This window comes from Lepisosteus oculatus, chromosome 12, assembly GCF_040954835.1.
Source record: "Lepisosteus oculatus isolate fLepOcu1 chromosome 12, fLepOcu1.hap2, whole genome shotgun sequence".
Lineage (NCBI taxonomy): Eukaryota > Metazoa > Chordata > Actinopteri > Semionotiformes > Lepisosteidae > Lepisosteus > Lepisosteus oculatus.
The window spans coordinates 39,720,129-39,747,166 of NC_090707.1; the positions used below are offsets into that span (position 1 = coordinate 39,720,129).

General features: G+C 57.3%; 1 protein-coding gene across 3 annotated transcripts; it reads right to left on the reverse strand.

The window, feature by feature from the left end:
* Positions 1-1,915: 1,915 nt before the first annotated feature.
* Positions 1,916-26,519, reverse strand: myh9a (myosin, heavy chain 9a, non-muscle). Of its 3 annotated transcripts, none has more exons than XM_069197197.1 (41): positions 26,430-26,519; positions 20,114-20,455; positions 18,563-18,719; positions 18,180-18,207; positions 17,980-18,073; positions 17,308-17,325; positions 16,417-16,509; positions 16,262-16,325; positions 16,081-16,179; positions 15,857-16,000; positions 15,629-15,724; positions 15,228-15,499; positions 14,956-15,129; positions 14,513-14,686; positions 14,179-14,293; positions 12,383-12,573; positions 12,153-12,274; positions 11,935-12,004; positions 11,587-11,747; positions 11,384-11,492; positions 11,177-11,308; positions 10,873-11,079; positions 10,654-10,791; positions 10,219-10,342; positions 9,974-10,145; positions 9,673-9,885; positions 9,448-9,592; positions 9,162-9,368; positions 8,434-8,538; positions 8,202-8,354; positions 7,867-8,115; positions 6,638-6,850; positions 6,301-6,513; positions 5,480-5,641; positions 5,138-5,266; positions 4,965-5,053; positions 3,944-4,067; positions 3,637-3,845; positions 3,444-3,552; positions 3,174-3,346; positions 1,916-2,993 (listed from the first exon to the last, which is right to left on the reverse strand). In XM_069197197.1, the coding sequence occupies exons 2-41, from the start codon at positions 20,438-20,440 to the stop codon at positions 2,885-2,887; spliced, it is 5,883 nt and encodes a 1,960-aa protein (XP_069053298.1). In that variant the 5' UTR covers positions 20,441-20,455; positions 26,430-26,519; the 3' UTR covers positions 1,916-2,884. The 3 variants fall into 3 exon arrangements, with proteins under 3 accessions (XP_069053298.1, XP_069053297.1, XP_069053299.1); XM_069197196.1 differs by having other exon boundaries at positions 17,308-17,328; XM_069197198.1 differs by lacking the exon at positions 17,308-17,325.
* Between the last annotated feature and the right edge of the window lie 519 nt (positions 26,520-27,038).

A 27,038-nucleotide genomic window follows, 5' to 3' on the forward strand; every position in this document is an offset into this window, starting at 1 on the left:
CCTGGAAACGGGCGCACCATCTGCCGGCGAGTCGGTGTCACTGCAGCGCAGCCCTGCCGGCCGCGGCGGGACTCCCGGTATCCCGGCAGCACACACAGGTTAAGCAACAATTACCGGGGCTGCCGAACACACACACACAAGAACAATCCGTGCCTACCTCTGCTGTGAGGTTCTGGCCTTCTAGACCGGACGCAGGCGTCGGGGTTTGGAGTTGAATATGGCGGTAATCTCGTCACTGTCTGGAGAGTCGGCAAACCCCCGTTCAAATGACCGCTCGTTTGCAAAGGTCTCTCATATGAGGACTTTCTCTTTAGCTAAAGAAAAGATGCAAGAGCTCACTTTCACTTGTTGCTTGAAACAGTTCTAACTATTTCTTATGCCTGCTTTTAGATTGTTCAGCAATTTTACGAGTTACACTGAAGTTAATATTTCATTTCAAAAACACAATGAACACAACGCAAAACGCAAGATTCAAAATCCGTCCGAAATATTGTATTTAAAATACCATTCAGGGTTTACCTTGAACTCTGTGAAGTTGCCCCCCTACAGACAGCACAAACGATGAAACCCACCTCATTCGTTAGTGCTGCGTTTGTGTCGGTTTGTGCCGTTGAAAGTAACTTCCTAGCTTCTTTCCCGAGATATAGCGCCTTCTTTTTGGGGGTGTGACGTCACTCAGCCCCCCTACAACGTCGAGGGGAACCGGACCGGTCTCAATCGTTAGTGCTGCGGGTGATCACGTGACTATCTACAAGGCCGTTTTCAGGTACCAACAAACTCGGTGCTTGAACTCCTGATTGTGATGAAAACAATGGGGGCAATTTGTTTTCCGAGTCTGTCTGCTCGGGTGGGGTGGATGTTTCAATATATTTCCATATAGCGCCTTCTTTTCCTGGCTGTGACGTCACTATGTGACGTGAAACAGCAAAGTCACGACCACCAGATCTTTCAGTTGTGATCTTTTGATCAGTTGACCCCAGACTTTGCAGCCTTTACACGGATAAACAGTCTTACAATTAGGGAGGAGTTACTTTGTTAGTTCATTGGGTTAGGTGTTTTCTTTTCATTTTTAACCGTTCTCGAAAATGTATTGCTTGTGTACTCCTTTCATTGGTGAAGAGACACCAGTTTCCAAATTACCGCTAGTACAACACAAAATGCCCGCCCCCATGGAGTCCATATGTTGCGATAGGAAAACGTGCCTTCGAAAATAAAAACCATAGATCTTACAATCACGGTGATTTTACATACATTACAACCACAGGTTTGTGTCATAGATTGTTAACTGGGCATGCGTCATGTCTTAGTATTATTCACATCTAAGGAGGCTCAGATGTTTATGGATATGGATGGTCTTTAAAATGTTAAGGAAACGAGCTAAACTTTAACTGGACTCGGCAGACGGGGTCACTGGAGGTCAGTCACCGTACATGGCCACGTGATCACCGGATAAACAAGGCGCTGGATCTCGGGAACGAAAGCGGCACAAACGCAGCACTAACGAATGAGGTGGGTTTCATCGTTTGTGACGTCTGTAGGGGGGACAACCTCACGGAGATTTTACCTTGCCTTTAAATATTCAGCGGACTTGAACATAAACCAGAAGAAGGGTTTCAGGGGTTGGAGTAAATGCATCGCCCCAGGGGTCCTATCGAGTGAGCCGGCGTGAGAACTGCGAAGGTATTAAATATTAATTTCTGAAGCTCGTTTGATCCTTCATGATGCTTTTAAACTTGTATGAAACCCACATTCTGCATTACGGTGCTAACCAATTCATTGTACCATTAATTGCAAGAATGGTCTGCAGTCCATTCCACAGACACCCCCACACCCTGAGGCCCACTGTGTCCATTCCACAGACACCCTGGACTCCAGACATCAGACACACAGGTGTGAATGAAGGAGCAGACCAGCATTACTGATTCATTTATTGTTTTATTATAGGATTTTAATGGCAAAACAGATAAAAAATAAAGATACAGTTTAAATGCAAGACAGTAAAACTGGGGCGCAGCTGCACCCCTTCCCAGCCGTCCACCTGACAAGAGCTGGCGCTGCCCTCCCCCCACTGCAGGCGCTGCCCCAGACTCGGGTTCGAGATGAGCTGGGAGGGCAGCTGGCGTGGAGTGATGCCCCAATCTCACCAGCGGGCGCCCCCACACCCCAGCAGAGTGCAGCGCGTGCCCCTCAGACCCCAGAGCCCCCCGAAACACCCCCGAAGAAGAAAGCCTGTCCGGCGCAGGGAGAGGCGTCTGCGCAGTTCAGTACAGGTGCCCCGCCTCCAGAGCAGACAAGCTCAACCGGATTACCTGCTCATTACAAAACCTTCACAAAGAAAAAAGAGTTTGTCCTCTTTAATTTTTTATAATTATTTGGTCCCCTTAAATTTTCAGCATTATTGCGTGAGACAGGAAACGGTCAGCTCTAATACACAGGTAGGACAGGCTCCTCGGCTCAGAGCCAAGCAGAACCCGGGTCCTCCACCAGCCGACCGGAGAGACAGCAGCGCAGCAGAGTGTGAGCGAGTGTGAGCGAGTGTGAGCGAGTGTGAGCGAGTGTGAGCGAGTGTGCGAGATTGTCTGGAACGTACGAGTGTGTGTGTGCGAGTGTCCAGTGTGTGCACACCATTGTCCAGTGTGTGTTTTTGTTTAGAATGAGTGTATCCAGTGTGTGGGCGTGATTGTCCAGTGTGTTTTTTCTTTAAAACAAACGTATGTGTCAAGTGTGCAAGATTGTCTGGAACATACTAGCAAGTGTGTATGAGTGTCCAGTGTGTGAGATTGTCTGGAATGTACAAGTGTGTGTCCGGAATGTGTGCATCTCCAAATGGCAGGAGGTGCAGAGGCAGTCCTCCGGCCACTGGATGGTGCTGTTGGCTGGACAATCACTCTGGCTTGGGGTCAGGGGTCTCGGCCTTGACCTCTGACTCCTCATCACTCTCCACTCCGCCGCGGGACACGATGCGGCGGATGTTGAAGGGCAGATCTCCACGCCTGCGGAGAGAGCAGTCGACACCCCATCAGCTCTCCCGATCCCAGTGGACACAATGGACACCACTCGACCTGCTCCAAAGGGTCCAGACAGGCGCAGTTCGACCACCAAACCATTAGTGCTGTTGGGCCCCAGAGCACTGTGTTCTTACCCCAGCGCCCCAGCGCCCCATGCTCTCGTACCTCAGCTTGTTCCTCAGTGCGCTGACCTCGCGGTTCATGGTATCTGCACTCTCCGTCATGTCCTCCAGCTCCCTCTGCAGTTTCCTGCGGGCGGCGTTCGCTCTCTGCACCTCCTCCTCTGACTCCTCCAGCTGCCTCTTCAGCTGCTTCATCCTGCTGGTGGCCTTGTCCGCCTGCGGAGAGAGAGAAACACAGAGGTCACCGACTCCAGCATCCCCAGCTGGGGGAAGACGGCAGTGACCCAGCTAGCGGACCATTCTGGAAGGGTACCTGGTCCTTGTACTGCTCGGAGCTGCGTCTCTCATCATCCACCTGCAGGATGACCTCCTTCAGCTTCTTCTCCGAGCGCCGCACCAGCTTAGAGGCCTGCTGCCTCTCCCTGCAGAGACAGCTGCGTGAGAGAGTGTCCCAGTGCTCCCAGCACTCCCAGTGAGCCCCTGCAGCGCTCCCACGCCCCCAGTACCTGGTCTCGATGTCCAGCTGCTCCTCCAGCTGTGTGATCTTGGCCTCCATGGCAGTGATGGTGGCCTTGTACTTGGACTTCACTGTGCCCTCCAGCTCCTGCAGCTTCATCTTCAGCTCCTTGTTCTGGCGGTCCAGCTGGGAGCGCGCCCCCTCCAGGCGCTGCATGTTACTGCGCTCTGCCGTCAGCTCTGCTGTCACCTGGTCCGCCTGAGGAAGAGGAGGAGGAAGAGGCAGGCAGTCTGGCTGCAGCGTCCGAGTGCTGACCGCAGGGCCGGCGCCACTGCTGCCCGGTGCAGAGATCTCACCTGCAGGGTGGCTCTCTTCAGCCTGTCATTCACCAGCTCAGTGTTGCACTGCTCCTCCTCCAGCTCCTCCTCCAGCTGGGCGATACGAGCCTCCAGCCTGCGCTTCTCCTCCAGAGCCAGACCCCTGAGAGAGAGAGGGGTTAATACATTCCTCCTGCACACTACTGTACACTGACACTGCACTGAGAGAGAGAGGGGTTAATACACACACTCCTCCTGCACACTACTGTACACTGACACTGCACTGAGAGAGAGAGGGGTTAATACACACACTCCTCCTGCACACTACTGTACACTGACACTGCACTGAGAGAGAGGGGTTAATACACACACTCCTCCTGCGCACTACTGTACACTGACACTGCACTGAGAGAGAGAGAGGGGTTAATACACACACTCCTCCTGCACACTACTGTACACTGACACTGCACTGAGAGAGAGGGGTTAATACACACACTCCTCCTGCACACTACTGTACACTGACACTGCACTGAGAGAGAGAGGGGTTAATACACACTCTCCTCCTGCACACTACTGTACACTGACACTGCACTGAGAGAGAGGGGTTAATACACACACTCCTCCTGCACACTACTGTACACTGACACTGCACTGAGAGAGAGAGGGGTTAATACACACACTCCTCCTGCACACTACTGTACACTGACACTGCACTGAGAGAGAGGGGTTAATACACACACTCCTCCTGCACACTACTGTACACTGACACTGCACTGAGAGAGAGAGGGGTTAATACACACACTCCTCCTGCACACTACTGTACACTGACACTGCACTGAGAGAGAGAGAGGGGTTAATACACACACTGCTCCTGCACACTACTGTACACTGACACTGCACTGAGAGAGAGAGGGGTTAATACACACACTCCTCCTGCACACTACTGTACACTGACACTGCACTGAGAGAGAGAGGGGTTAATACACACACTCCTCCTGCACACTACTGTACACTGACACTGCACTGAGAGAGAGAGGGGTCAATAAACTTTGATTCTCACGATTTGTTGGCTCCATTATTGATCTCATCCTGCAGCTCGTCTCTTTCCTGCTGGGCCTGACGCTTCGCTCTCTCTGCTGCGGCCAGTTCCTGTACAGACAGGGGGACAGCCGGTTACTCCCCGCCCCAGAGACACAGGGGGACAGCCGGTCACTCCCCGCCCCAGAGACTGACCTCCTGCAGCTGCATCATCTCGGCCTCCATGCTCTTCAGCTTCTTCTCATTCTCCTTGGCCTGGGCCAGCGTCTCGTCCCGGGACAGACGCGTCTCCTCCATCTCTCGCAGCAAGTCCTTCATCTGGGCCTGGGGTTAGGGTTAGAGAAAACATTGCTTAGCACCCCCACTCCCACGCCACACAGATCCATACGAGCTGCCCAGCCATGTTGTTGAAGCCGATACCCTGGCTTCTCTCCAGACACTGCTGGAATAGCTCCTCCAGTCAGGGCAGGGCTGGAGGAAGGGCTCTACGCAGAGGGGGGTGGGGGTGGGGAACAAGGCCCAGCCTGCGTCGCTCACCTGCAGTTTGCGCAGTTGCTTCAGCGCCTCCTCGCGGTTCTTGTTGGCCATGTCGATCTGAGACTCCAGCTCCTTCAGGTCCAGCTCCAGCTTCTTCTTCGCCGCCATGGCGACCGAGCGCTGCTTCCGCTCGTCCTCCAGCTCCATCTCCATCTCGCGCACCTGCCCGCCGAGGTCAAAGGTCAGAAAGGTCAGGACACCCCACAGTGCTGGGTCCAGAGAGGGCCACTGGCCACTGGCCACAGGAGGGACAGAGCACACAATGGACAGTCCAGAGAGGACCACAGGTCACAAGAGAAAGAGTGGACAGTGGACCGTCCAGAGAGCACCACAGGGGGGACAGAGCGGACAGTGGACCGTCCAGAGAGCACCACAGGGGGGACAGAGCGGACAGTGGACCGTCCAGAGAGCACCACAGGGGGGACAGAGCGGACAGTGGACTGTCCAGAGAGAGCCACAGGGGGGACAGAGCGGACAGTGGACAGTCCAGAGACAGCCACGGGGGGGACAGAGCGGACAGTGGACTGTCCAGAGAGAGCCACAGGGGGGACAGAGCGGACAGTGGACAGTCCAGAGACAGCCACGGGGGGGACAGAGCGGACAGTGGACAGTCCAGAGAGAGCCACAGGGGGGACAGAGCGGACAGTGGACAGTCCAGAGAGCGCCACAGGGGGGACAGAGCGGACAGTGGACAGTCCAGAGAGAGCCACAGGGGGGACAGAGCGGACAGTGGACAGTCCAGAGAGCGCCACAGGGGGGACAGAGCGGACAGTGGACAGTCCAGAGACAGCCACAGGGGGGACAGAGCGGACAGTCCAGACCTGCTTGACCAGCTGGCGTTTCTTCTCCTCGCTCTGCTCGTCCTTGCCCTGCAGGTCCCGCTCGTACTGGGCCTTCAGCGCCTGCATGTTGACCTCCAGCCTCAGCTTGGCATCCTCAGTGGCCTGGAGCTCATCCTCCAGCTCTTCCAGCTGAGTCTTCATCTCCTCCAGCTGCTGCTCCATCGCTCGCTTGGACTTCTCCAGCTCGTGCACCTGGAGAGACCCGGCAAGACCCGTCGTGAGACCCGAGACCCGGCAAGACCCGTCGTGAGACCCGAGACCCGGCGCGACACCATCGCAGAACCCGGCGCGACACCGTCACTCGACAGACACTCACACTCTTCCCGACATCGTCCTTCGATGACACCAGGTCCTCCATCTCCGCGCGCAGCTGCTTGTTGGCGCGGTCCACCTCGTCCCGCTGGTCCGTCAGGCTCTCCAGCTCCCGGGTCAGAGCCAGGGCCCGGGTCTCCTTCTCGCGAGCCTCTGCCTCAGCCCGGTCCCGTTCCTCTGCGTAGCGTGCCGAGATTGACTTCTCCTCTGCCAGCATCTGGAGAGAGCGAGACCGTCAATACTGCGCAACTCGAACCTTCACATCACAGATCACAGGCCAGAGGCCAGGCCCTGCACAACCCGGACCCCACACAGGTCACAGCTGGTGTGTCAACTCCAGGTGCGTCAGGACACCCGAGTGTCTGTAAGTGTGTCGCTGCACTGTCTCCTGCCTCTCCAGGTGCGTCAGGACACCCGAGTGTCTGTAAGTGTGTCGCTGCACTGTCTCCTGCCTCTCCAGGTGCGTCAGGACACCCGAGTGTCTGTAAGTGTGTCGCTGCACTGTCTCCTGCCTCTCCAGGTGCGTCAGGACACCCGAGTGTCTGTAAGTGTGTCGCTGCACTGTCTCCTGCCTCTCCAGGTGCGTCAGGACACCCGAGTGTCTGTAAGTGTGTCGCTGCACTGTCTCCTGCCTCTCCAGGTGCGTCAGGACACCCGAGTGTCTGTAAGTGTGTCGCTGCACTGTCTCCTGCCTCTCCAGGTGCGTCAGGACACCCGAGTGTCTGTAAGTGTGTCGCTGCACTGTCTCCTGCCTCTCCAGGTGCGTCAGGACACCCGAGTGTCTGTAAGTGTGTCGCTGCACTGTCTCCTGCCTCTCCAGGTGCGTCAGGACACCCGAGTGTCTGTAAGTGTGTCGCTGCACTGTCTCCTGCCTCTCCAGGTGCGTCAGGACACCCGAGTGTCTGTAAGTGTGTCGCTGCACTGTCTCCTGCTTCTCCAGGTGCGTCAGGACACCCGAGTGTCTGTAAGTGTGTCGCTGCACTGTCTCCTGCCTCTCCAGGTGCGTCAGGACACCCGAGTGTCTGTAAGTGTGTCGCTGCACTGTCTCCTGCCTCTCCAGGTGCGTCAGGACACCCGAGTGTCTGTAAGTGTGTCGCTGCACTGTCTCCTGCTTCTCCAGGTGCGTCAGGACACCCGAGTGTCTGTAAGTGTGTCGCTGCACTGTCTCCTGCCTCTCCAGGTGCGTCAGGACACCCGAGTCTGTGTCAAGTGTCGCTGTGCTGCTCTCTCTACCTGGTCAAACTTCCTCTGCTTCTTCTCCAGGTTGGACACGATCTGGCGCAGGTGGTCCTGGTCCACCAGCAGGTCGTCCAGCTCCTGCTGCAGCCGGGTCTTGGTCTTGTCCAGCTTGTCGTAGGCGGAGCTCTTCTCCTCCAGCCGCACAGTCATGGCCTCCAGCTCCTTCTGCACGCGCCGCCGGCTCTCCTCCGCCGCCTCCAGGGAGCCCGCGCCCTCCTCCACCTTTTTCTTCATCTCCACCACCTGAGGCAGAAGAGGGACATGGATCAGCACGAACACAGCACCGAGCGACGAGGAAGAGTGTGCGAGCCGGCAGGGTGAGAGTGTACCTGAGACTGCAGCGAGGCGACCTGTTTCTCCACGTTCCTCTTGGCCTCCTCCTCCTCCTCCAGCTGCTCCTTCAGGCTGTTCTGCTCCTCCTCCAGCTGCTTGAGCCGAGCGGAGAAGCCCAGCTTCTGCCTCGTCTCCTCCTGGAGCAGCTCCTGTGGGGACAGTGTGCGTCACACATGCTGCCACACAGCGCCCCCTGCAGAGCAGCCGGTGAGCGGGACCGATCCTCACCTGGACGTCCTGCAGCTGGGACTCCACAGCAGAGCAGTCCTTCACCGCTTTAATGGATTTACCCTCCACGTCGGCCAGGAGCCTGTTTGCATTGTCCAGCTCAGACTGAGACGGAGAGGGAAAGGAAGAGCAGGGTTAGAGCACAGGAATCGAGCCCTGTCGCTCAGATCGGCAAAGTGTCCCTGATTATATACCTGCAGCTTGGCGACTCTGTCCCTCAGCTCGGCAAAGTGTCCCTGATTATATACCTGCAGCTTGGCGACTCTGTCCCTCAGCTCAGCAAAGTGTCCCTGATTATATACCCGCAGCTTGGCGACTGTCCCTCAGCTCGGCAAAGTGTCCCTGATTATATACCTGCAGCTTGGCGACTCTGTCCCTCAGCTCAGCAAAGTGTCCCTGATTATATACCCGCAGCTTGGCGACTGTCCCTCAGCTCGGCAAAGTGTCCCCGATTATATACCTGCAGCTTGGCGACTCTGTCCCTCAGCTCAGCAAAGTGTCCCTGATTATATACCCGCAGCTTGGCGACTGTCCCTCAGCTCGGAAAAGTGTCCCCGATTATATACCTGCAGCTTGGCGACTCTGTCCCTCAGCTCGGAAAAGTGTCCCCGATTATATACCTGCAGCTTGGCGACTCTGTCCCTCAGCTCGGCAAAGTGTCCCTGATTATATACCTGCAGCTTGGCGACTCTGTCCCTCAGCTCGGCAAAGTGTCCCTGATTATATACCTGCAGCTTGGTGACTCTGTCGCTCAGCTCGGCCCTGTGCCTCTCGCCCTCGCTGTGCTTGATGTGCAGCTCCTGCAGCTGATTCTCCGCTTTCTTCCTGCGCTGCTCGGAGTCACCTTTGCCCTGCAGCAGTGTCTGCACCTCGATGGCCAGCTCGTTCTTCTCGCTCTCCAGCGCCTGCTTGGCCTTCTCCACAGAGGCCTTGTTCTGCGGGGGAGGGAGAGAGCCGTCAGCCACCGGGCCTGCCAGGCGTCCCGAGTGCGGGCTGCAGGGCGTGTCGCGTTACCCTCTTGGCCTGCTCCAGCTGCTCGTTCAGCTCTTCGAAGGCCTGCGCGTGTTTCTGCCGCATCTCCTGGACCTGCTGCTCGTGGATCTTCGCCTCCTCATCCAGAGTCTTCTTCAGCTGGGTCACCTCCGTCTCACGCTTAGCCCTGCAGAGGGACAGCTCGAGTCAGTGCCGGAGAAGACGGGGCCGAGCTACGGCACAGACAGTGCGGCGCGACGTGGTCACCTCAGCTCCTGCTGCGCTGCTGTGGAGTCCAGCGTGTCCTCCAGCTCGGTCTTCAGGGCCTCCAGCTCCTCCCCCAGGTCCCTCTTCTGCTTCTCCGCCTTGCCGCGCGCCGCCCTCTCCAGCTCCAGGTCCTCCTGCAGCTCCAAGATCTGGGCCTCCAGCTCGCGGATCATCTTCTGGGCCTGGTTCTTCTGGGCCGCCTCCTCCTCGATCCTGGGGCGGGGGAGAGGGAGGTTTGAGGCTGCAGGCGCCGACAGCGGCACAGACACGCCCCGCGGACCGCGGCAGGCGGAGCAGTCACCTGGCCAGGGCCGCCTGCAGCTCCTCCTCCTTCTTGGCCAGCTGGGCGCGCAGCTCGGCGATCTGGGCCTGCAGCTCGGCGATCTGGTCGTGCAGCTCCGTCGAGTCGCCCTCCAGCTTCCTGCGGTTCTTCTCCAGCTCCTGCCTCAGCTTCTCCTCCCTCCGCAGGCGGTCTGCAAAGAGACGGGGCGTCACAGCATGCCGAGCCCCGCGAGTACGCCCCCCGGCCCGAGCGGCGTCTCCTACCCTCCAGGTCAGTGATCATGGCTTCGTGTTTGTTCTTCAGCTTCTGCAGGCTCTTGGACTTCTCCTCCTCCTCCGCCAGGTTGGTAGTGAACTCGGCGATCCTGTCCTCCATCAGCTTCTTCTCCTGCAGAGACACACCCCGCCATCAGACGCACACACCACAGCCCCACCATCAGACACGCGCACACACGCACACACCACAGCCCCACCATCAGACACGCGCACACACGCACACACCACAGCCCCACCATCAGACACGCGCACACACGCACACACCACAGCCCCCCCCCACCGTCAGACACGTGTGCGCACACACACACACACACACACACACACACACAGCCCCACCATCAGACACGCGCACACACACACACACACACCACAGCCCCCCCCACCGTCAGATGCGCACACACACACACGCACACACACACACACCTTGCTCAGCTTGGTGTTCTGGTCCTCCAGCACCATGACGTCCTCCTCCACCTTCTTCAGCTTGGCCTCCATGGTGACCTTCTCCAGCTGCAGCTTCTGCCTGGCTGCCTCCTCCTCGTCCAGCTGCTGCTCCAGGTCCTGCAGACAGGGGGCGCCCCGTTAGCAGAGGGGGGGCGGACCGGGCGCCGGCCGGCCGGTGCGTGGACGGGCGGGACTCACTGAGATGTTCTGCTGCATCTTCTTCTTCTCACTCTGCAGGTGTGTGGCACGCTCCTCCTCCTCCTCCACGCGCGCCTCCAGGTCGTGCAGGATGTCCTCCAGCTCCTGCTTCTTGGCCGCCAGCCGCGCGCGCATCTCCTCAGCCTCCGCGCAGAGCTCCGTCTCCGCCTGCAGCTGCTCCTGCAGCTGCAGCTTCTCCGCTTGCAGCTGCGCAGACCGGGAGCGGGGTTAGAACAGGGGGCAGGAGGGGCACAGGGGCTCTCCGTCTCTCGCCCCCGAGGGGCAGGCCAGCACACAGACCCACCTGGTGCTGCTTGGTCTCCAGCTCCTTGAGCTGCAGCTCGGCCTGCTGCTGGCGCTCACGCGTCTTGAGCAGCTCCTCGTCCTTCGCCTGCATCTCCTCCTCCTGTCGGCTCACCTGCAGCAGCGGCTTCACCTGCGACACACACGGGCGTCAGCACAGCCGGGCCGCTGCCAGGGTTCGAGACGGGGCAGTGGCTCCGGGCCTCACCTTGGTGAACAGTCTCCACCACTGCCAGTTCCGCAGCTTCAGGTAGGCGGCGCAGTTCCTCTGGATCACCTTCATGGCCGTCAGCTGCTGCTGCCTCCGCGCAAACGCCCTGGGAGAGGGGAGGGCAACACCGCGGTCAGCACCGGCGTGACCATGGACAGCGGCCAGCGGCCAGCGCTGGTGTGACCCCGCGGCTGTCTTACTTGCGCGCCACATATCCGCGACACCAGGCCTGGAAGCTGATGATGACATCAGTGATCTTCATGTCCCGCTCCTCCTCCAGGTGAGCCAGCACTCCAGCCCGGAAAAACACCTTACTCTGCCCAATCCGGTACAGGTTTGGGTCCAGCTCCAGAGCCTTGATCTGCGGGGAAGGGCAAGACAACAGCCCGTAACCGCACAGTCCTGTCAGAGGGGGAGGGGCAGGGGAAGGGGAGGGGCCTGTAGGTACATGGGGGAGGGGCTTTAGCAGCTGGTGGGTGGAGTCAACCGCCACATGGGGTCCAGGCTCACAGGGGGAGACGTTAAGCAAGATTAGCTCAGCCTCTCACCATGAGCACGCAAGCCTGCTTTCCGTCCATGAAGCCCTTGGGGATGGCGTTGGGCGTGAGGATCTCGTACCTGGAACCGAGAGACAGATTCGTTACCCCCTTACTGCACACAGAGACGGAGCTCCCGGAGAGGAGACAGACAGACACCCGGACACCCGTCTGCACTCCTGCAGCACGCGGGCTCAGTCACACTGGCAGAGCCGACGGGGGGACGGCACCTCTGCCTGAACTCCTGGAAGACGATGCGGTTGGGAAAGCCCTGTCTGCAGATTCGGATCCCCTCCAGAACCCCGTTACAGCGCAGCTGGTCCAGAACCAGGTGGGCATCGAGCTTCCCAGCCTGCGAACAGGGAGACGGGGTGAGTGGGCTTGCTCCTGCTCGTGCCGTGTCCCCGGCCCGGCGGTCCGGTCTGCCTCCTGGGCCCCAGAGACGGCGCAGCGCCAGTACCTTCTTCTCGTGGTTGGGGATGATGCAGCGGACAAAGTTGGGGTTGGTGTTCCTCAGAGTGGCCATCAGCTTGGCCAGCTGCTCCTTGTACAGCTGCCCCACCGTGCGGAACATGCCCTTCCTCGTCTTGAAGGCCCCGGGCATGGCGTCGGACATGCCCGCCACCTTGTCCAGACCCACGATGCGGTCCACTGTGAGGGAGTGAGGGGAGAGGCAGCAGACAGTTTATCCTCCTGGACCGTGCTGATGAGGGCAGAGAATCGAGTGTGAGACAGACCCAGCTCTACGGCCTCCTACACCGTCTCTCCTACTGCCTCACAGCGGGCAGTCTGTGACCTTTTCCCCACCACCCCTGTGCCATCTGCCCCCATTTCTCTCTCAGCCCCACTCCTCCCGACGTCCTGTCCCCCTCTCTCTCTCTCTCAGCCCCACGCCTCCTGACATCCTGTCCCCCTCTCTCTCTCAGCCCCACGCCTCCCGACATCCTGTCCCCCTCTCTCTCTCAGCCCCACTCCTCCCGACATCCTGTCCCCCCCCAGCCCCACCCCTCCCAACATCCTGTCCCCCCCTCTCTCTCTATCAGCCCCACCCCTCCCTACGTCCTGTTACCCCCCCTCTCAGCCCCACCCCTCCTGACGTCCCGTCCCCCCGTCTCTCTCTATCAGCCCCACGCCTCCCGACATCCTGTCCCCCCGTTTCTCTCTCTCAGCCCCACGTCCTGTCCCCCTCTGGGTGAGAGTCTGCTACATGGGGAGGCTGTCAGATGCACCCCACAAATCTACACTGGAGACTGGGAGGCCGCAGACAAGTGTGCAACACAGAGGAGACGGAGATCGAGCAAGGGGGTGAGATAGTGGTAAGAAGCAAGGGAGTGAGACAGCAGGTTCACACTGCAAGACAAAAACACAATGAGAGCAGAATATGACACCGCCTGAGCTGAGCCCTGGCAACCCCAGACACCCCCTGACTAAGCAGAAGGAGGATGCGGAGTGGATCCCCTTCAGTCAGGGGGTGTCAGGCCGGATGGGGCTCACACTGGTGCAGTGAGTGTGTGAGTGTGTACGTCAGCAAACACAATGATCACAGCACTGACACACCATGCAGTTTATACCCCACACTGTGGTACCCCTTCACCAACACCAGGGGGCAGCCTCCCCTATAACCACAATAAAGAGAAAGGAGAGAGGGAGGAGAGAGGGTATTCAGTGGAACAGAGAATCTGCAGAAGGACCATCAGTAAAACACAGAACCTGGAGGAATTCAGAGCAGGAAAAGAGCAATTAACTGCTGTACAGGGCAGAAACTGTCACTGCCAGACAGATGGAGAAGGGAAACGTCTAAATGCTGTTGGTGAGGACAAACCAGCTCGTTCTCTCTGGCCTGGACTGGAGGGGAGGGCAAGGAAAAGAAAAAAAGGCAGAGAAGATCACCTGGCTGGAGGTGGAGGATAGGAAAACGCTGATAGAAATAGGCTCTCTGACAGCTCTGTACCTCTGAGAGAGAGGAGGAGAGGAGGAACAGAGAAACCACAACAAAACACAGGAAAAATGCAGAATGATACAGAGATGGAGTTAGAGAAACATTAGAAGATTAAAACAAAAATGGACAGAAACCTATGTTGTACAGATAACGGGCAGAAAAAGTATTAACTAAAACAGACCACACCCCCCGTGGCAACGACCCGCTCCCAGGCCACACCCCCCGTGGCAACGACCCGCTCCCAGGCCACACCCCCCGTGGCAACGACCCGCTCCCAGGCCACACCCCCACTGCTGCATTGCTCCCTCTCTGCTCACCGTCTTTCCAGAGCTCCGAGACAAACTTGTCAGATGACTGGTTGAGCAGCGTTGCCACGTTGTCATTGAGAGGGTCCATATTCTTCATCAGCCACTCGTCTGCCTTATAGTCCACCTGAGAGACAGAGGAGCTCCACTGTATAGGGGGAGTTGAACTGTGCCTGGCCAGCACCTTAACTACATGTGCACATACTATAGTGGTCAGTGTGTTCCCTATATTCACACATGATACCTGTCCAGTGCAGTGGTCAGTGTAGCGTAGTGGTCATTCACACATGATACCTGTCCAGTGCAGTGGTCAGTGTAGCGTAGTGGTCATTCACACAGACTGTACCTTGCCAGCGTAGTGGATGATACAGAAGTCGGCCTCGTCCTTCAGTTTCTTAGGCTTGTGGAATTTGGAGTGTGAACCCTGTTCCTGCACCACCTTCTCCACGAAGGAGCGGTCAGTGGCCTTAGGAAACCAGCATTCCTCATCCAGCAGCGCCAGGATACCAGGGGGACTGGCCTGCAGAGACAGGGGTACCAACATTGAGCTGGGGTGCTTTCAAAGCTTTGGGTGTCCAGTCCAGTGCTCACCTGCCCTGTGAACTCAGGCCCAAGAGACAAGAGCTCCGCTCTGCTGACCTGGGCTGAGCTCCATCATTTCTATTGGGTCTGTGAACATGGCTGGGGCTCAGACTGACTGACCGGCCGGCCTGGCGAAGAGGTCAGTGCAGGGCTGGGGCTCAGACTGACCGACCGGCCTGGCAATCGCTGACCAACAGGCACACTGACCGGCTTCTCGATGAGCTCGATGCAGGGCTGCAGGTCCAGGCCGAAGTCGATGAAGTTCCACTCGATGCCCTCGCGCTGGTACTCCTCCTGCTCCAGGATGAACATGGTGTGGTTGAAGAGCTGCTGCAGCTTCTCATTGGTGTAGTTGATGCACAGCTGCTCAAAGGAGTTCAGCTGGGGAGAGAGAGGGGGGAGAGTGAGGGTAAGGGCTGGGGTCAACACACGCGGTCGCACCCTGCCCCCCGGAGGCCGGCCGCAGTGCCCCTCCTCACCTCGAAGATCTCAAAGCCGGCGATGTCCAGGATGCCGATGAAGGAGGCCCCCTGCCGCTTGGTCTTGTCCAGCGCCTTGTTGATGCGCATGACGAGCCAGCGGAACATGCGCTCGTACGTGGCCTTGGCCAGCGCCTCCACGGCGAAGTCCGCCTGCTCCTTCGTCTGCGCCTTCTGCACGTAGTCGCGGCCCACCTTGATGCGTGGCGTCAGGATGGCGCGAGTGAAGTCCGTCACGTTCATGCCCATGAGGTGGCACACCTTCTGGGCCGCTGGGGACAGGGGACACGCCCTGCGGGTGACTCATCGCTCCCTGCACAGCTCTGACAGCGCTCGCCCGTCTGCTCCTACACACCCCCTACTGCCCACTCCCACTGCCCACCGAGTAAAGCAAGACGTACCGGTGTCATCGGGCATCGAGGCCTGGTCAGAGTTCCTCTCCTTCTTGAAATTCATGTTGCCTAGCTGGAGAACTGCAGACACGACCTTCAAGAGCCCTGAGAGAGAGAGACACACAGAGGTCAGACAGACAGCACCCTCAAGAGGCCAGAGAGACAGAGCTCAGACAGCCCAGAGGCAGAGCTCAGAGAAATAGACATACAGGCGGACAGAAATCTGCTCAAACTCACCGATCTGCTCATCCTCTGGGATTCCCATGATCTTCATGGACTCCATGGTCTCCATAAACAGCTCCCTGTCCTGCTGTCCTGGGATGGTGACGTTGCCATTCGACAGGAAGCGGTAGCTGTTGTAGCTCTCCAGACACAGCTCGGCTACAGGGAGAGAGAGATCAGAGCTGTGCGCAGCGGCTGAGCCCGAGCGCGCAGGACAGACAGACAGAGCGCGAACTCACAGCGCAGCTTGTCTCCTGCTCCGGTCAGCATGTAGTAGAACAAGTGGAAGGTCCTCTCCTCCTTCGCCTGCCGGATCGCCCTGGATTTCTCCAGCAGGTCTGAGAGGCACGGAGTCAAGAATCCACCGGCTGCACCGCAGGACCGCCCCCCCCCGCCCCCTGCCCCCCAGCGAAAGGATACAGGTCTCGATGTTGGCTCCCACAATGTAGCCGTTGACATCGAAGTTGATCCGGATGAATTTCCCCTGCAGAGACAGACGGACAGGAGAGTGAGCCCTGACTGCTCCGGCTCACACGGACGAGCGGCGGTCAAGGACAGGGAGGAGGGAGCCTTACGAAGCGAGAGGAGTTGTCATTCTTGACCGTCTTGGCATTGCCGAAGGCCTCCAGGATCGGGTTGGCCTGCAGCAGCTGCTTCTCCAGCTCCCCCTGGAGGACAGAGAGAAACACTGAACCTCACGTTGACAGTCACCAACAGCTCACATTGACAAGCGCTCTGAACACTGACAGACGCTGGACACTGAGCACTGACTCCCCAACGCTGGACAACAGAGTTCTTAAACTGGAAAGAGACGGAGAGCAGGATGCAGTCTTGTATCGGCCCCTCCAGGAACTCACCTCGGTGATGTTAGTGCCCACACCAGCCCCGTTATCGTGCTCTACCCTTTCACCCTTAACCTTTCACCCAGAGCCACAGGGACGCAGTGACAGACCCCAAGCACAGAGGCACACGCGCTGCAAAGAGACGGGATTCCTGCCGGCTCTCGCTCGGACACGCCCACTCGGAGCCGACACCCCACGGGCAGCTCGCCGAGACAGACGCGTCCTGGGACGGACAGCACATCCCAAGAGGCTCAGGGGCGCTCCTGGACGGGCAGGCAGGTGGACAGAGGTGCTGAGGCGGGGCAGAGACTCGGCAAAGAGGGGGGGTCCCCCCTTTCACCCCGACTCACTGCTGCGAGCAGGACAGGCCCCCTGGGCGACCCTTGACCTCTGACACGCTGGGGCTCTTTACAGACTCCTGCTGGGCCTGGGTCCTGCCCGCAGGGGACCTGAAGACTACAGCGCTGTGGGCCAGGCCCCCCACCAGGGGGCAGCGTTCCCGCAAGCAGCGCAGCGCGGCGCACAACACCAGGACAGAGACGGAGGGAGAGAGGCAGAGAGCAGCAGCCACAGACACGCATGGGCAGTGCCCGGCAGGCACCGGGCACTGAGGGAGGGACTCACATGTGACAGCACGGCCGTCTGCTGTAGACAGGGAGAGAACACAGCACCACGCCGTTAGTGACCAGCACTGCCAACGGCCCCGAAACCGCAGGGCTGACCAGACCAGGGGGCTGTCCAGTCTCTCTGGAGCCCTGAACAAGCTGCCCTGGCCTGGCCAGCCCTGCTCCCAGGGCCAGTATTTCTGAACACTCTCCACTGTACAGGAAGGACATCAGCACTGATCAACACCCACTGCAAGGACAGACTCTTCCAGCAGGGGGCAGAGCAGAGGAGGAGCTGACCAGGGTGCATGGACACAGTGAACATGGTCAGAGGCTGGGCTATGTTTAAAACTAACCAATTCACTCGTGTCAGGAGGCTGTGCAGACTCACGCTGTGACTGAACAGGCTGCCAGACCCTGTCCCAACTTGTGCACCAGGCTGGTCAGGGCCTGGCAGAGCAGTAACTGAGCAGCTGCTGTCTGGGTCAGAACACAGGAGGACTTCCTCCAGCCCGGAGGCCGAGCGCACCTGACCGCGCAGAGGGACGGGGGGGGCGCTCAGGGCTGTGCAGAGGGACGGGGGGGGCGCTCAGGGCTGTGCAGAGGGACGGGGGGGGCGCTCAGGGCTGTGCAGAGGGACGGGGGGGGCGCTCAGGGCTGTGCAGAGGGACGGGGGGAGACGGACAAGTACCTGGTCCTTCTTGGTCTTGTGAGACGAGGCCACATGAGCGAGATACTGAATGACCTTCTTGGTGTTTTCTGTCTTTCCAGCGCCGGACTCCCCGCTAAGGCAGAGAGAGGATCAGGGTTTCAACAGGAACACGGCACCCCACCCCACACTCACACGGCGGGGAGACGCCGTGTCGGAGCTCCAGACAAACAGTGACTCACGTGCACAAGATGGACTGATCCTCACGGTCTGAAGGAGAGAAGAGAGAGAGGTTATCACTGTGCTGCTTGGCCAGCATGTGAATTGCACTACACAGGGAGACAATCCACTATCAGTGCACAGTGTCTCAGCACACTGCCGGTCAGTGTGTCATACAGCGCACACGAACTGCGCAGTGTCAGTTTATTCCCCAGTCTCTGCACTCCATTGTTTTAGTTTTTGTTTGGATTATTTGCAGCCTGAGACAGGAAGTCCGGATACCACGGACAGAAAGTACACATCCAGATCCCAGTGACTGGGCCCCCTGGCCATTGGCTGCAGGGATGTGCGCTAACAAGGCACCCAGCAGGACTGCAGTGGAGAGGGGCAGGTGAAGAGGTCTTACCCTGCATCATGCTCCGGTAGGCTGTGTCTGTGATGGCATAGATGTGAGGGGGCATCTCGTGCCGCTTCTTGCCCTTGTACATGTCCACTATCTCCTCCGAGTAGATGGGCAGGTTCTTATAGGGGTTAATGACCACGCAGAACAGCCCTGAATACGTCTGGAGATGGAGAGAGAGGGGTTAATACACACACTCCTCCTGCACACCACTGTACACTGACACTGCACTGAGAGAGAGGGGTTAATACACACACTCCTCCTGCACACTACTGTACACTGACACTGCACTGAGAGAGAGAGGGGTTAATACACACACTCCTCCTGCACACTACTGTACACTGACACTGCACTGAGAGAGAGAGGGGTTAATACACACACCCCTCCTGCACACCACTGTACACTGACACTGCACTGAGAGAGAGAGGGGTTAATACACACACTCCTCCTGCACACTACTGTACACTGACACTGCACTGAGAGAGAGAGGGGTTAATACACACACTCCTCCTGCACACTACTGTACACTGACACTGCACTGAGAGAGAGAGGGGTTAATACACACACTCCTCCTGCACACTACTGTACACTGACACTGCACTGAGAGAGAGGGGTTAATACATACACTCCTCCTGCACACTACTGTACACTGACACTGCACTGAGAGAGAGAGGGGTTAATACATACACTCCTCCTGCACACTACTGTACACTGACACTGCACTGAGAGAGAGAGGGGTTAATACACACACTCCTCCTGCACACTACTGTACACTGACACTGCAGTGAGAGAGAGGGGTTAATACACACACTCCTCCTGCACACTACTGTACACTGACACTGCACTGAGAGAGAGAGAGGGGTTAATATACTTGTACTGTATAAGCAGGAAGGGCTCCGTCACCCCAGCATGGCTTCTGAAAACTGTTTTGTGATTAAAGATGGCAAACTCTGAACACAGCAAGAGGGGGTGGGATGTTAGACAGGGACCACTCCACCACAACAGTCTCTTTCCCAGTGTCCCCAGTACACTGTCCCTTTCTGGGGAACAGCACCAGTCTCAAAGCACTATTTTCTTCCCAGAGTGCCCCTCTCCACCCAGCCCATTTCGCAATCTGTCACGCGTGCTCTCTGTTGCACAAGCGCCGAGCTGGGCCCCACGTCACAGCGCTCATGCAGATGTTGAAAAGCAGGGCCAGATGTTTTACACCGACCCCCCCCCAGTGCCAGAGGGTCAGTTTATTGTTTCCATCTTGCTTCCTGTTTATTCCTCAAGGAGAGAGAGCTGGGGAAACGGTCTGTCCTGCTGCCTGCCAGTCTCACTCTCACACTGGCCTCTACCCGTCTCCCTCACACAGCATGCCTCTGCACGCAGGAATCCTAACAGATACACTGCTTAGCCTGTCAGTACAGGAGCAGTAAAAACAGTTTACATGCCTGAGGATGAATGTGGTCTGTATGTTAACCCTGGACAAGAGTGGACAGTCCTGTTCTGCATGGAGCAGTCCGGAGCTGCCTCTCTCCTCCACCAGTGTTGGTACTAGAAGTCTTTACTCACGTAGATGAGGCCGGAGTAGTATCTCTCCTTCAGGTTGTGCAGCACAGACGCCTCGTTCAGGCAGGTCAGCTCAGCCATGTCTTCCACCTTGCTGAACTTGGGCGGGTTCATCTTCTGGATGTCGTCCTTGCTGACTCGCACTTTCTTACCACTCTCAGCCAGCTCCACCACCGCCTCCTCGCCATGCTCCTCCTTGACGCTGCCCGCCTCGAACCCATGCCTCTCGGACGGCACCCACACCAGCTTCTTGGCGGCCCAGTCCGCCTGCGCCAGCGGGTTGTTGATCAGGTTCCGATCAACATAGAGGAACCTGTCTGCACCACTCATTGTGACTTCCTACACCTGAGAGAGACAGGGAGACAGAGAGACAGGCTCAGGGCCGAGGAGAGAGAGAGGGACACGGACACAGGTATATGACCTGAACCACGTAAACAGACTACAAACAGTCTGGATGAATACCAAACAGCACTAAACCACCGGGAAATTCAGACATGAATAATTACATGAATAAAAACATCATGTTAAACCAACAAATCAGGCATAAGTTTGGCTTTAGAATATTTAAATTTCATATTCGCCAAACTAGACTTAAAATCAAAATTGAAAATACAAAACACACCCAAAAAACAAAAGAATGGTTTGACACAGACTGCAGAAACACAGGAAAATCAACAGAACTGCACCTCACATACTGCAGGCTGGTAAATAGCTACAAACAAACCCTGAAGTAAAAAAACACACAAACATAACTCTCGGAAATCAAGGAGTCAATAAATCAAAACTATTTCTGGGAAAAAGGAAAAAATAAATAAATCAAAACCAGAAGAATCAGCTATCCAAAATACATCAGTGAAAAAAACCTATGTTGAACATGATTTCAACCAAAACAACATGTATGAAAAACTGAAAACATTCAAAATGGCAATACAAGACAACCATTAGACTCCCCGATCACAGAGCAGGGACAGAGCTGACCTTGAGAACTACAGGGGTATCTGTGTGACCAGTATTCGGCTGCATCACTGGCCCTCCTTACCGAGCACAAAGTCTGAAAAAGAGTCTGCCTGGCTTCCTACCAGACCGCCACATAGCCCAGCACACTCACACCCCGCCAGGAAATCAACAACATTATTTTCCTGCTTTACTGATTCCAAAAAAACATTTAATTCAATTTGGCACAAATGACTGATCTACACTTCTTCAAAGAGATGTAGGAGGTCAAGTCTGCAACGTCTTTGAATAAACAAACTCAGAGAACATGTGTGCACTGAAAATCAGAAACAATATTACTGAATGTTTCACTCCGGGTGGTGGGGTGAGTCAGGGCTGAAGTCTGAGCCCTACACTGTTCAATATCTCCACCAGTGAGCTAGCAGGAATGCTGGAACAGTCTGCAGCTCCTGGACTCACACTACATGACACAGATCAAGTTCCTGCTCTACCGATGACCTGGTCCTGCTGTTGCCCACAGAACAGAGCCTGGCACTGCTGGAGCAGTACTGTCAGACCCGGGCACTGCCAGCCCATCTGGACAAGACCAGTCCCATGGACAAGAAAGTGAGGTCTCAGGGAAACAACACACAACTCCAACTGACAATCGATTCATCTGGGAGTTTCGACCTGGCAGTGAAGGCACCCAGGGCTTTCTACGCCAATAGAGGGAGGCTCTACAATATCAACCCCCCCATAAAAATCTGGCTGCAAATATTTGAAAGTGTAATCCAACCCATTGCCCTATACAGCAGTGAAGAGTCTGGTCCACTCAGAGACCAGGATTACACTGTGACAACTCATACAAGCCTTGTGCACAGAGTTCTGAAAACAACATCCTCCATGTACAGTGTGTGATCTCCTGTCCCAGCCTGAGGAACAGACAGTGAGCCTGTCTCTCAATAATAATAATACAGTGTGTGATCTCCTGTCCCAGCCTTAGGAACAGACAGTGAGCCTGTCTCTCAATAAAAATAATACAGTGTGTGATCTCCTGTCCCAGCCTGAGGAACAGTGAGTCTGTCTCTCAATAATAATAATATAGTGTGTAATGTTCTATATGTTGTATGTAAGTGTCCCGAGATGTGTTTGTATTGTCAACATCTGTAGATGTTGTGTTAATTGTATCTGCTTTGGCAACACTGAAATTCATCAGTCATGCCAATAAACCTGCTTGAATTTAAAAAATCTGAAAGAAACAGGCTCAGGATGAACTTAAAGAATTTTATAGGCTCAGGAAAGAGAGACCAATAAACCCAGAGGCAAGAAGAGAGAGATCTAATCTGTACAAAGACCACACCAGGTCACACTGTTGCTAAATACAAAGATTCAGCCTTTTTCCCTCCCCCCGCCGTCTGTCAGGAGTGCTGAACAACAGGAAAGGGTGTGTGCGTGTCTTTGCGCATGTCTGTGCATGTGCGTGTGGAGGGATAAATTGCTGCTCTGCCTATTAACTACTCTGATTCCTGCAGATAAGGACAGGGCAGTTGCTCTACCAGAATAAGGATAGAGACAGAAACAAATCCTGGGCTGAATAGGCAGATACCCACTGCTGACCAACATACAGAAGACTGCAAGAAAATACTGGTCACCCCTGAGAACCAGTGAGCAGAGCTCCCAGCATCACAAGACCCTGCTGAGCCAGAGCTGAGCCCAGAGAAGAGCCCTCAGCCAGCTGGTCCTGAAGCTCACTGACAGCAACCAGCTACAGCAACACCCACCACACAGCACAACACACACAGCACTGCCTCCCCCACTGGGACACACACACACAAACACACACACACTGACCAGCACTGCCTCTCCCACTGGGACACACGCACACAAACACACACACACTGACCAGCACTGCCTCTCCCACTGGGACACACGCACACAAACAACACACACTGACCAGCACTGCCTCCCCCACTGGGAGAGAGACACAAACTGGAGGACTGCAGGACCACACCCTGTGCCCAGTATGCAATCTCCTGCCACAGCCTAAGGAGCAGAGAGCCAGTCTCGGATGTTTTTTTCAGATATGGATGGAAATAACTAACAGGATTTATGTTGTTGATTAGCAGTACTTACTCACTGGTCACTGCAACAGAGCTCACCGAGTCTGGAGATGAGAGCTCTTCTCCCTTTCCAGTTTCCCATGACCCCTGTGACCCCACAGCTGAAGAAGTCAGTGCTTCCCACGCCCACCCTGAACACAGCACTCCCCAAAGTACACACACCCCTACCCTAAACTCAGTGCTCCCCAAAGTACACACCTCTACCCTGAACACAGTGCTCATCACACCTCCACCCTGAGAACAGTACCCACACCGCAGGGCAGCAGAGAGGCCCTGATCCAATCCAGGCCCTTCTGCACCGACCCGGGCTGCCTTCTGTTTCCCCTGTCCTCTGGGACACATTCCTACCATTCCACTCGCTAATGGATAAGGAGAGAATTCCAGAAATGCAGCTGCTGTCAGCACAGGCAGAGACCAGCATCAGGCCAGACCGTGAGCCCTGCAGCTGAAAGTCACAGCAGACCTGGCTCATTCTCTCTGCTGTGTGACACACTCCCTTGCTCACAGGCGGATACACCCTCAGAGCTCTCTTCTTCACACAGGCACAGGCTGCTGCTGATCGAGCACCGGTTCTGGGATCACAGGGCACAGCCCAGGCTGACAACACACCCCACTGGGCCCACTGCTGAGCAAGCAGCTGCTCAACACCATTAAAACACCGGCCCTCACACTATGTGGCTGGAGCCTCATTTGCATTCATTCAGAGGACACTGAGACAGCAGCAGCAGCACTGGAGGAAGGATACAGCCTGTGAGCGCCCCCCATTGGACACTCCAGGAAGAGCTTCTGCTGACCAGTCAGCCAGTGAACTAAGAGGTACATAATTGCTGCCACTGGGCTGTCCTGCAGCAGAACCGCTGACACTGCCAGTACCCTGCTCAGCAGACAAATCATCAGGACTGCTGGCCACCAGCGTCTCCGCCCCTCGATAGCCCACAGCCACACAGGGAGATAAGGGATACAGATAAGGATACAGGGAAAACTTCCCAACAGGAAGTGAGCAGTCAGCGGGTCCCCAGGCAACGAGAAGAGCAGCTCATTCCTGACGGAGTGCACAGAGCAGGAATGTCTGCCGAGCTCGAGGACAAGTCAGCACAGGGAGCCAGCAGCTCCTGCAATCTCGTTATCGGCCACACCCACACAGTCCAGGGCAGAACTGCACCTGCGCTCTTGTCCTCTGTCCCGTTCCGGACACTGACCGGGTCTCCAGGACAGAGAGACGGCGGCAGGCAGGCCAGTGTACGAGGAGAGACACGAGAGCTCTGTGCTAAGGGCACCCCCCCTGCCTCAGACTGCCCAGCGCCAGGGTCAGAGCCACCACGAATACCTCCCCTCCAGCACACACAGGCCACAACCAAGACTGCGACACAGCTGCCCAATTCCACACACAGCAGAGCACGCACACACACCCGGGGCTTGGCCCCGAGCGTCGCACAGCAGGACCGCTACTGGGGTACGGAAGAGCCACACTCCTCCGCCCGCTGCCGGCTCTTCTCCTCCCTTGGATCGGTAGACCCAGGTCACCTGGCTGTCTGGTGGCACCGCCAGCGCTGCTCAGCCACAGTTTCACAGGACGTGACTGCAGTGTCCCTGCAGCCAGATCCAGATCCACCCCGGGTTTTACCACCCGCCGCAGGCCCTCGAACAGGCACCTGAAGGAACCGCGGTTCAGGAACAGAAACGGCTGCTTTTCTGCTCCACCAGAACGGACTCAGGAGCTCTCAGCTGCTGAGAAAAGCCGAGATGGACTCCAGGTGTCTGGGAGCCCATCTGCCCAGCACAGATGAGACCGTGCTCACCTACTGTAACCCCCTCCTTGACCCGCAGGGGGCGCCACCAGGGGCACTGTGCACATGCGCCTCAGTCACAGAGACACTGGTGAGAAAACCTGCAACCCCTCTCCTGCCACTGCTCCGCAGAACAGATTCACCCCCACAGTGACCCTCACCCGAGCCTGACAACACCCTCGCTATAAACACCCCTCCTCACCCCAAACCCCTCACTGTCCCTCTCACCCTCACTGCCCCCCTCAATGTCTCCCCAAACCCCCTCAACCCAAACCCCTCTCTCCCCCCTGGGCCGTCTGCAAGCCTGGTGAGACAGAACACTTTTGGCTGCTTGGTGCAGCATCGCACCTCAACTTCCTGTTGTCGGACGCGTGTCCACATCCGCCCAGGTGCCTGAGAGCTCCAGCACAGAGACAGGAAGTGACATCACACTCAGAGCACAGGGAGGAAGTGACATCGTTGCCAGAGGCCAGGTACACTAACAGACTCCCACAGCCCGAGACCACGCAGAGACGTCAGGCAGGGCAGTTCTGGGGAGGCCCAGTCCAAACACTACAGTGCCAAGAACCGCAGGATGTCTCCAGCACCCAGCACAGGGTGAAACCAGGACCCATAAATATTCTGTGACAAAACGGTTGTATCTGAACCCCTGACCCCGACCTCAGACTCCAGACACCGCCGGTCCCGGTCGACCCGTCCCCCTAATTGTTCCACGCGATTCCCCCCCACGCCCGTGGAAAGATTAGGCTCAGGCGAGACCGGCCGGAAATGAGCCTCCCGGGCTCGCGATAAGAAATTTCCTTCGGAGGCAGGACCCCGGACCCGAATCAGACCGGGCTGGGAACCGCCACGGCGTGCCGTGGACCGGCCGCGAGCTCGCCCACCAGCCCTCCCAGTCGCGGCTCGCGCCGTGGCCAGCGCCACTTCCTCGGTGGATGAGATCATCCCGGAGAGGTGAGGGTGCGGCTGCTGCTCCCAGGTCTCCACACCCCACGGCACGAGTGTCACCCGCTCAGCCCGGGCGCCAGGAAAACCCGGACTGGAGCCGCACTGCGGCGGCGTGTCGCTGTTTCACCTGAGCTGGCGGTGAGGGTGCAGGTCCTAAAACACGCGCGTTTCTGCAGGGCGTGAGCAGAAAGAGACCAGACAAGCCCGCTCCCGGCCCGAGTGACCCGGTCCTGACCCTGACAGCTCGGGGGCCCGTGTCTCTCCGTCCCTCCCGCCCCGGAGACCGTCGGAGCAGCCGGCAGCCCGGGAAACAGACCCACCGCGACCCCGGAAACACCCCCAAGCCCAGCAGCCGCAGGACTCCACTAACCCGGCGTGCGCGACCCGTACGAGTTGGACCCCGGCTCCCTCCCGGCGCACTTCCTGTAGGAGCCCGAGCACGGCAGCGCCCCACGCCCGCTCAGCCGCCGGTGACGAAGCGCAAGAGCACGAAGTTCCTGGTCCGGCTGAGGCTGACAGAGGGCACTTTACCTGGGCCAACGACGAACAGAGAATCGTCTGAAACCCTTCTGAACTCGGTCGGCTCCCCGTCCCGCTGTCCCAGCTCGGCGGCGAGAAAGCAGTTGTCGTGCAGCTCGGTGGAAACGCGCAGTAGCAGCGAGCGCTTGTCTCCTCTCGGCCTGAGCGGCTGCTTCCGCGCAGACTGGCTGGGACCGGGCAGGGCGCGGCTGCGGGGCGGGGCCAGGCTCCCAGCCACGCCCCCCGCCCAATCGGAGCAGGCCAATCTGGGCCGGACCGGCCAGTGGCGGAGCGGCATGGGGGCGTGGCTTGAGGGTGCTGCTCCCGGGGCTCGGAGGCAGCGCTAAGTGTTTAATTAGAGAGGTATGTGCGGGATAAGTTTATTACCATATAAGTATGACTGCCAGCGGCATCAAACATCTCCCTGCAGACACCTTTCCTGCCTGCTTCCACAGTAATTAGTCACCCTCGAGTCCCGTGAGCGCTAAAATGTTAGAGAAGCTGGCCGCCTCCGTATCTGCGTTGATCGCATTTCTAATCATGTCCCATTTAACAACACTCCGACAGAGGAAGGTCCTCCTCGTGGTCACGACCGGACACACCTGACAGTACATCTGTTGG